Genomic DNA, 10,145 nt, shown 5'->3' on the forward strand with positions numbered 1-10,145 from the left:
ATTTAAATAGATGATGATGATACAATATAAAAATCTCTAATAAATTTTATGTGTGAACAAATGAAATAAATTAATAAAATTCTTAAGAGAAAAATGTTTAAAGTGTGAAAAGAATTAAATCTTTGATCTTTTGTGTCATTTATTTAACTATTACATTATATGTTTTGAACTGAATATTCAAATGATTTATCACTTGTTTTATTTTATGTGAACATATTAATTAAATGTATAATTATAATTAAAATAAAATAATTAATATGTAAGTTAAATATATTCAATGGATAAAAAAACTATCTTAATCATCATTAATTAAATGAGTGGTGGTGAGGATTTTATATATCTTTTCATTTTTTATTTTTTATTTTTTATTTTTGCTTTTGGATTGTGCCATAATTTTAACTATGTTTATGTGTTGCATTTGGATTAATTCCCTAATTTGAGTTTTTTTTATATATATATATATAAATTATAGCAAGAGGCTATAATAACATTTTTTTTTGAAAAAAAATTCTTATTATACTCTTATATCAAATGTCAAAACTTAGATGACGACACACTCATCAACTTCAAGAGAGAATGTGCTTGATGCGAGCGAGGTAGAAGCGAGACTAGAGGACAATATATTAAATAGTTAAATAATAATATATTATCAATTTTTTTTTATACATTTACAAATATTGATGGCCTCTTAAAAATTAATTCTTTTTTAATTTACACGTGAATCGCATGTCAGGTATATCATCAATCAAAAGAATATATAGCAATTATCGTACAAATATAAGATTAATATCTTACTTACTATTTAGACAAACAAATTATTATTAGTTAACAAAATAGGTTAAAGACAAGATCATTACATCAATGCATCAAATCAATTTTTGCCTTTCAAAATGCCTAATAGAAATATTATACAATATAAAATTGACTATATTCATAAGAAACAATTAACTAATGAAATATTATACAATAAAAAATTGACTATAGTCATAACGAACAATTAATTAACGAGTATACGTACATCTCATCCTGTATATACAAATTAAAATCGTCTAAAGGGGTATAAATGATTGTTTGAAATAACTTTAGATGGGGCAAAAGGACTAAAAACAGATGTATAAACAGTATAATAACAGTATATTACTTTTTGAAAACAATATTTAAATAATTGAAGGGACAGAATGTATGTAGTAAGTACAAAATAAGTAGTAACATATAATATATTAAATAAACATTTAAAATGAGAAACTAAATCTCTTAAATTATGCTGGTTAGCCAGTAACTGAAAACAGTATCAGCACTTCACAAATGAAAACAAAAAAGTTTCATACTGTATACACTGTATCTATAGAAGTGGCCGAGTCGATTTGATCAATTGATCTACATATTAAATAAAAAATATCAGGTTTAAAATTTTGTTTTTACTTATTCAATCGAAGTCGTTATATAGAATTTATCTGATGTAATTTACTTTTTAAGTGTGTAGCTCTGTTTCTAATCAAAGATAACAATTTCGAGCACTAGATATAAAAAAGTCTTTATTAAAATGAGATTTTTCAAAAATAAATCTTATATTACATAAAATTTAAATTAATTAAATTTTAATATAAATATGAAACACATCCAATTAATTATTTTTTTCAAAGGAAAAAGAATTAAATATACCACTCATTTATTTGACTAAAAATATCCTAAAGTCCACCTCTTTAAAATCCATATTTACCCTTATAAGTTTAAACTAACAACCTTCTTTTTTTCTTCTTTTTATTATTATTATTGGGTTCTTATTATTGTTATGATTTATTAGGTGACGTCTTTTTATTACTTAAAATAATCTTTATTCAATTAAAAATATTTCTATCTTACTTATTTATACATGAGATAACTTGTTCTATTATTAAGATATGAAAGTAGAATAAATAATTTCAAAATTTTCTAATACTTTTAATCGAACACTTATAAAATAATTTAATATTTTATTTTTAAGATTACTCTACCTTATACGTTATATCAAACAATTTATAAAGACTCCACAATCAAAAAGTTAAAAGTAATAATGAATTGGGAAAAGGGACTAACAAAAAGTTTAAGAAATTGATAGAATTTCAAAATTATTTTACTCATTAAAAACTTTTTACCTTTTTAAAAAATATTAAGAATCTAAATAAAAATATTCACTTGTTTCAATTTATATGACATTTTTTATTTTTTGAAAGTCAAACATTTTAAGTTTGATCGAAAATTCGTGCACAAAATCTCCAATTTAAAGATGAAATTTATATATTTGCTAACTATGTTGTATAAGTCACAATAATTGATAAAAATTCAAAAAAAATTAAAAAATATATAAAAAATTTACTGTAAAAAATAAACTTATTTGAATCTCAAAGTCTTGAAAGTATCAAATAAAATGAAACTAGGACGGGAGACTATTATCTTTTTCTTGATTTGCAGAAATAAATAAAAAGTCAAAATTAATTTTTTTTTATAAAAAAAATGGTAAAATAATACTTTGAACATGGGGCCTATAAATAATCTCTATTTTTCTCCTAATCATAAAACAAACAAAAAAAACTTAGCTTTTGTTCTGTTCTCTTTCATTCCCAAAATTCTTCGTCTTTGGTTAAACTTCCTTTTAGTCTAATCAAATCATTATTCACAAATATACACAATATATACAAAATATATACATCTAGAAAAAAGCGAAAAAAAGACCAAAAATGGAAGAAGAAAGAAGATCAAAGTTTAAGAGAATTTGTGTTTTTTGTGGAAGTAGTTCTGGAAATAAACCTACTTATCAAGAAGCTGCTACTGAATTAGGAAAACAATTGGTAAACAAAAAAAAATCCAATTTTTATTTATTATTATTCATTTTTTTGGTTTCAAGAATCATAAAGTTTTGTGCTTTTTTAGTTTTTATGGATAAAAATATGTTCTTTTTAGTAATGTTAGTTGAATTTAGGAACCCCATTTTGAGTTTTTGAGGTTTTGTTCATTTTTTGTTTTTCAAGAATCATAATGTTTTGTGCTTTTTATTGATAAAAATCTGTTCTTTTAAGTAATGTAAGCTGAAAAATGGTTGAATTTAGGAACCCCATTTTGAGTTTTTGAGTTTTTGTTCATTCTCTGGTTTTCAAGAATCATAAAGTTTTGTACTTTTTATTGATAAAAATCTGTTCTTTTTAGTAATGTTAGTTGAAATTAGGAACCCCATTTTGAGTTTTTGTTCATTCTCTGGTTTTCAAGAATCATAAAGTTTTGTGCTTTTTATGGATAAAAATCTGTTCTTTTTAGTAATGTAAGCTGAAAAATGGTTGAAATCAAGAACCCCATTTTTGAGTTTTGAGTGTCTGTTTATTCTGTATTCCATTTTTTTAAATGATTCCAACATGTTTTTTTTGTTGTCATTTTCAAGAAAAAGAAAGTTTTGTGCTTTTCTTGAAAAAGTTCTGTTCTTTTTGGATACTATCATCAAATCATTAAATGTAAGTTGAAAAATGGTTGAAATCAAGAAACCCCATTTTGGAGTTTTGGAGTTTCCAACATGGGGTTTTTCTATTCTCTCAATTCTTTCTTAAAAAACAGAACTTTTTAATGTAGGGTTTTACCTTTTGTTTGGCATGACAGAGAGATTAAAAAAAATGGTGTTGTTAGCTGTTACATGTCTGTCATTTGTGCAGCCTTCTTGCATGATCTTAGTTTATGGGGTCACTATAAAAAAGATTGGCTTTCATTTGGAGCCAAATATGCCACTTTGATATCATGACCCCCTTTCTCTTTTAGATGTTTTTTTTTTTGGTGTCATGAAATATGTTTTTGATGTAAAAAGTATGCATGTGGGATTTAAACATATACTAGTAGTAATACTTTTGTGTATATGTTAAGCTAATCTTGATTTTCATGCTTGTTTTCTTGATGTGTGTGTGTGTGTGTGAATTTTGAGTCAGTATAGTAAATTTTTCCCATTGCTCTTTTTGTTATGTTTGAAATTTGTACGTGTACACTCTATCCTCTTCAGACTTCGCTCTGTACGACTACTTTGGTGTATTATTGTATATGGTAATGTTTCCCTTATTGCTTGCATTCTATTTTCCTCATACTCCACTTTGTGCGACTATGTTTGTATATTGTTGTTTATAGTTTAAAAAAAAAGATTGAAGTGATGATGGGGTGTAATGTTTCTTGATTTTATTGGTTTTTGTGTTGAAGGTGGAAAAAGGGATTGATTTGGTGTATGGAGGAGGAAGTGTGGGACTAATGGGACTTGTTTCTCAGGCTGTTCATGATGGTGGGCGCCATGTTCTTGGGTAATTAATCCCCTATCCTCTTTAATATACATAATATATACATACAAATATACTATTTATACACACACTTCTCTCTCTATCTATAGATAGAACACTTTATCTCACTATATAGCAAACATAGATAAGACAACACTTACATAGGAAAAAGGTTTTGATGTTGAAGTGTTCAAAGACATCCATCATTTAAACCTTATAATTTTGGTCTATCTTTGATACGACTGGATGCTTTGTGTACCAGACTAGCACCTTTTTTCGTTCTAGCTAATGGGGTTGGTGAAAAATAAAATGTTTTCCTCTTGTTTTATTTTCTTCTCCGTTTTATATGTGATATAGTTTGAATTGACACAGTATTTATGAAAAGATCAAGACTTTTAACATCATTTGTGTAGCTATAAAGTTTCACTTATGAGTGAAGTATAATCATATCGTGTCATTCTTTTCGGAACAGACTGACAAAGAAATAGTGTTAAACAAGATGGAACAAAGGCAATGATATTTAGTTAGTTTTTAGACTAAAGACCATGCAAAAGGCAGACATCATTGGATCAAATGTTGGTTTTCTTGATAATTAATGTTTGGTGTTTGTCATATATTGAAGAAACAAAAACTAATCCTTTTGTTACACTTATAGTGAACAGCTTCTTAACATGTGAAAACTGAAAAAAGGTACTCTGTAAATCTTTAATAGTAACAAGAAATCCTATAAAAGTGTCTTTTGTGGTATGGCCTTAAAATCCATTTTGGTTTGTGGGAATGTGTGTCACAAAGGCAAAAAGGAAGTGTATAAAGTTAGAAGCCTTTTTAGGGCACTGATTGATGCATTTTCCAAATCTTGATAAAAAGGGACATTACACTTGTATTACTCGGACTTTCCAAAAATGATGTCACACGTCCAACGTTAGATCATGTGAAATGATATCTGTTAGTGTCTTTGAAAAGTTCGAACAATATTGTCTCATAGTAAATATGTGTCAAGAGATAGTTTCTTTGATAACTTTGTGCCTCATTTCTTAACCCCACATTCATGTTGATGTTACATGATCATCATCTAGAGGTATTTTTGAAAAGTTCGAGCAACATTGTCTCATAGTAAATATGTGCCAAATAATTGTTATCTTGACAACTTTGTGCCTCATTTCGTAACCCCACATATATGTTCCTCGGATATTCAAAAATGTACTACTTCTAGAGGATCTAATATGCATCCGTCAATACCTTTGAAAAGTTCGAGCAACATTGTCCCACAATAAACAATAATTTTCTTGATTTTTGCCTCATTTTTTAACCTCATTTATGATGCTCAGATTTTTCAAAAAAAATGTCACCCCATGTTCTACTTTTGGAAGATCTGACATGCATCGATCTGATATTTTGAGAAGTTCGAGCAACATTGTCCCACATGAGTAAATCATTTCACTATATATATATATATATATATATATATATATTCTTATAATGTTATTAATTTATATTTATATTTATGTGTTCTTTTTTTTGGAATTTGCAGAGTAATTCCAAGGACTCTCATGCCTAGAAAGGTAATAAATACTTATACTAAACTTAAAATCATAGTTTAAATCTCATTAATTTCTTATGTTTTGCTAATTTTGATACTTATGAGACATGTTTTATATACTTAACAATGTTGTTCGGACTCTTAAACAATGTTGTTGCACCTGTGTCGGATTTTTCATTGGTAATAGATAACGGGCGAAACAATCGGAGAAGTAAAAGCAGTGTCTGGAATGCATCAAAGAAAGGCTGAAATGGCTAGGCAAGCTGATGCCTTCATTGCCCTTCCTGGTATAATATTGCTCGAACTCTTCAAAAATATCACGTAGACAAACATGTATCGGATCCATTACACGTCAACGTTTACTTTTTTCGGAATTTTTTCAGGTGGTTATGGTACCCTTGAAGAACTTCTTGAAGTCATTACATGGGCTCAACTTGGAATCCACCGTAAACCTGTGAGAAAAATCTGTCCTTTATATTATACTTAGCCATAAAATGTGTTATGTAATGTGCAAATCGTCGCGCTTTGTCATCAGAATTGGATTCAGGATTTTAATTCTCGTTATGAGTTCAGGATATAACCTATCTACCTATTACTACCTTCACAAAGTAACGTACACACTAGTTATCATCTCTTCAGACGACCTCACTGATGAGACTACACTACACTGACATAGTTAAGTAACACTGAGTGTCATGCATACGTCACGACGCAAAAAAAAAACAAACTTAGGTAAGAGTATGAAAAAAATTAACAATAGAATGATGGAATGTTTTAACTCAAAAGCTCTTTACAAATAAATTTCAAAAGTAATCAAAGAAATTTGGTGAAAATTTGCTTTCTAAAGTTGGTCATAGCATGAAAATTTATCCCTTTTGACTAAACTAATTCTCCATGCAATCATTCTCCAAAAGAAAAAAAAAGTGTTGACGCTATCGTATTATTTATTGTTGATATTGTTCTATTTTTCATTTCGATGTTTTTCTTTTTCAAACTATGTACTTGAGAACGAAAATTGCGAACAAATCATTCTTCTCAGACTAGACACGTGTGAATATACTGAATATGTCGTTGTTGCGGTGATTATATACAAACATTTCAAACTTTCAAGATTTTCAACTCCTATGCCTTATTTTTAACTCAACTTGAGAATTGAAAATATGGATCTTGACATGTTGTGTCACCATGTTTCTCAACATACCATACTTATAATAAAAATAAATGTATTATTGTTATGATTATTTGTGAGATTTTATTTTTTTTCTTTTCAAAGTCAACAATACTTAATCAAAATTAAAAAGTAGGTTAAGGAAGTATCAAATCACATGGTCCATAAAATTTGGTTCACATGGAAAGATAAAATTTATGTCATGTGAGTTCTAATCTCTATTAATCGTTAATCATGCTTTATTATGACAATATTATTAAAATAATAATAATAATAAAAAGGGAAAATCTTAGTCAAATGGAAGGGGTATTTAAGGATTTGATAATTATAAATACTATCTACATACTATTCTATAAAATACTAAAAATATTTTTGATCGAACGGTCAAAATAATTATTATAGAGTTATTATTCGAAGTTAACTCAATCGATAAAAGTCTAGAAATCTTTTCACTACTAAAAAGAATGTATTCATCGTCAAATATGTTTAAGATTAACAAAGATTTTACTGTTTATCTACAAAATTTATCTGTCGTTTATTTTTATTTAAGTAGTGTTTGAGTCTAGCTTCATAAGTTTTTAAGTTATAACTCAAAAGTTCACTCGTCGAAATTTTAATTTTTTGAGCTTTGATTTAAATTATTGAGTTCTGTCAAACTCGTAACGCAGGTTGGGCTATTGAATGTGGAGGGATACTATAATTCTTTATTGAGTTTTCTTGATAAGGCAATGGATGAAGGCTTTATTTCACCAATAGCTCGTAAAATTATTGTGTCTGCTCAAACAGCTCAACAATTAGTTAAACAACTTGAGGTAATTTAATTTAATTTAATTTAATTAATTAAACACTATGTTTTATTAATAATATTATATATATATATATATATTAAAGTGTCATATAATCTTATTTAGGAATCACTAAAATTAAAGTTTTTTTTAACTTATTGATTTATAGATATATAAATATCTCGGAATTATTTAATAATAATTTTTTCTAACATTTTTTTGAATTTTAACCTATGATCAACTTTTATTTTTAGCTTTTAAGGAAGAATATTTATTTTTTTTACTTTTTTTTTGGTTAATTTACAGGAACATATTCCAGAGACTGATGAAATTACATCAAATTTGATATGGGATGAAGAAATTCAAAGATTTAATTACACTACTTAATTGAATAAATATGTTTTTATTTTGGGAACTTTGGTATATAAATATAATATTATATTATAATATATAGTATATATATAGTGATGTTGCTAAGGGTTTTTGTTGGAAGAAAAATGTTTTTTATTTTTTTGTGGGGTTGATGGCTTAAAATTGCAACATACTATATTTTGGAAGAAAAAAAAAAGGAAATATGAAGAAAATATATGTTTAATTTTCTTATTTTTTGTTTTTGTAGATTTTATAATAGGGTTTAGTTTATGTTTTTTGAGTATGTTTATTATTAGTGTGTCCCTTTATGGAGAGGCAATTTATTTGCCTTAAATGTATCATGTTAACATGATTTTATATTTTATATAAATATATATTTATAGAAGAAAGAAATGCATGTGATTTTTTTCTTTGTTTTTTCTCTTGATATTCGTATTGAGGTATAACGAAATCTTGATTCATATTCACGTAAAAGGATGACTTTTATTTATGGAGACTTAAACTCGAGATTTTCTGGCTAAGATTGAATGAGTAATTACTGACTATTCCACTATAGATCTTGTTGGTGCATAATTATGTAATCATGTGTTTCGCCTTAGGGTGTGATATCATTTTTGAAATAAGGAATATCAACCGTTAACCATGAATTCTGTTTTGATATGTTATTCGGTGTTTGATACCACTATTAGTGGCGAACCTAATATTTTCACCAGGGAATTCAAAGTTTGAAGAAATAGACACGCGTACTAGTCAAAGATGATTCAACATCTACTACATATGTATAAAAAAATATTTTAATCATATATAAGTAGTATAATTTTTCGCCGAAAGGGGTTTGGATGACCCTCCGATCATAAGGTGGTTCCATCGGGGATCATGATGAAATCAAGATTTACATTGAAAAGTATCACATTGAACAGTAAGATGCTTCTTAGCAAAGATGATTCCATACATAATGGAAACTGAACTCGAGATTCTTTGTTAAGATTAAATGAGTACTTATTATTCCACAGCAACTTTCGTTATCGCGAAAATAGGTAATCATTGTCATTTTTTTAAATGAATGAAGCAACATCACCCATTAAATCTGTTGAAATTGCCAAACTTGTTGGGCCTAGGACCCGTTAATTATGAGATAATGGGCCCATATATTGGGCTTTAGATAGTGACAGTTTAACTGCCAGTCCAACGGATAGAAAGGTGGGCCTGGCCCATTACACACGTCTTGTGCTAATCAAGATTGTAATATTCAATTATTGTACTATATTGCTAATGATTAATGATTACTAATTTATGCTATAGTACTTTGTTTGTCTTATTATTAAGATCATTATTGTTAATTATAAGGGACAAAGGACAAATATACCCTTAAACTATCATAAATGATATGATATCCTCCGTCAAACTATTGGAACATTGATGCATCTGTCGTCTAAAAACTAGAGCATATATGCCCTTCACTCTAATGGAAGACTAAATAGGGACAATGGTGCAATCTTATTTGTTGATCTGATATATAATAAATGTTGGATCGACGAATAAGATTATGACATGTGTATGTTCGTTAATATAAAGGGTATATATATGCTCTAGTTTTTGGACTATAGGGGCACCGATATTCCAAAAGTATGACGAAGGATATCTGAAAAAATGTTAGAAGGAAATAGGAATAAGAACTAAATAGTGATCAATATTTTTATTTTTTTTTAAAAAAAGTCAATATACAATCATTATCTTTTTTCTTAAAAGAAACATATATGATCCATCTTTTTAAAATAAAAATAAAATAAAATAGACATTATTTGGTTTCTTGATTCCATTCTTATCAAAAGAAAAAATAACTTACAAAAGACCTTGTAATATTATATTCTTTGTTGGGGACTTTGGAGGCACAATTCAAAATTAATTGATTGATCTTCTATAACTAAATCATTGTATTCCATGTTATGTTGCATTTTTTAAAAACTAAAATAAAAAAATATGTAAAATATATATATATA

At 27.1% G+C, this 10,145-nt stretch overlaps 1 protein-coding gene across 1 annotated transcript; it reads left to right on the forward strand.

Moving 5' to 3' along the window:
• Window positions 1-2,571: 2,571 nt before the first annotated feature.
• Window positions 2,572-8,260, forward strand: LOC107016502 (cytokinin riboside 5'-monophosphate phosphoribohydrolase LOG7). The gene is made up of 7 exons (XM_015216954.2): window positions 2,572-2,828; window positions 4,207-4,304; window positions 5,812-5,842; window positions 6,008-6,107; window positions 6,204-6,274; window positions 7,657-7,800; window positions 8,080-8,260. The coding sequence occupies exons 1-7, from the start codon at window positions 2,718-2,720 to the stop codon at window positions 8,158-8,160; spliced, it is 636 nt and encodes a 211-aa protein (XP_015072440.1). The 5' UTR covers window positions 2,572-2,717; the 3' UTR covers window positions 8,161-8,260.
• Window positions 8,261-10,145: the final 1,885 nt, after the last annotated feature.

Source organism: Solanum pennellii, chromosome 1 (assembly GCF_001406875.1).
Source record: "Solanum pennellii chromosome 1, SPENNV200".
NCBI lineage: Eukaryota > Viridiplantae > Streptophyta > Magnoliopsida > Solanales > Solanaceae > Solanum > Solanum pennellii.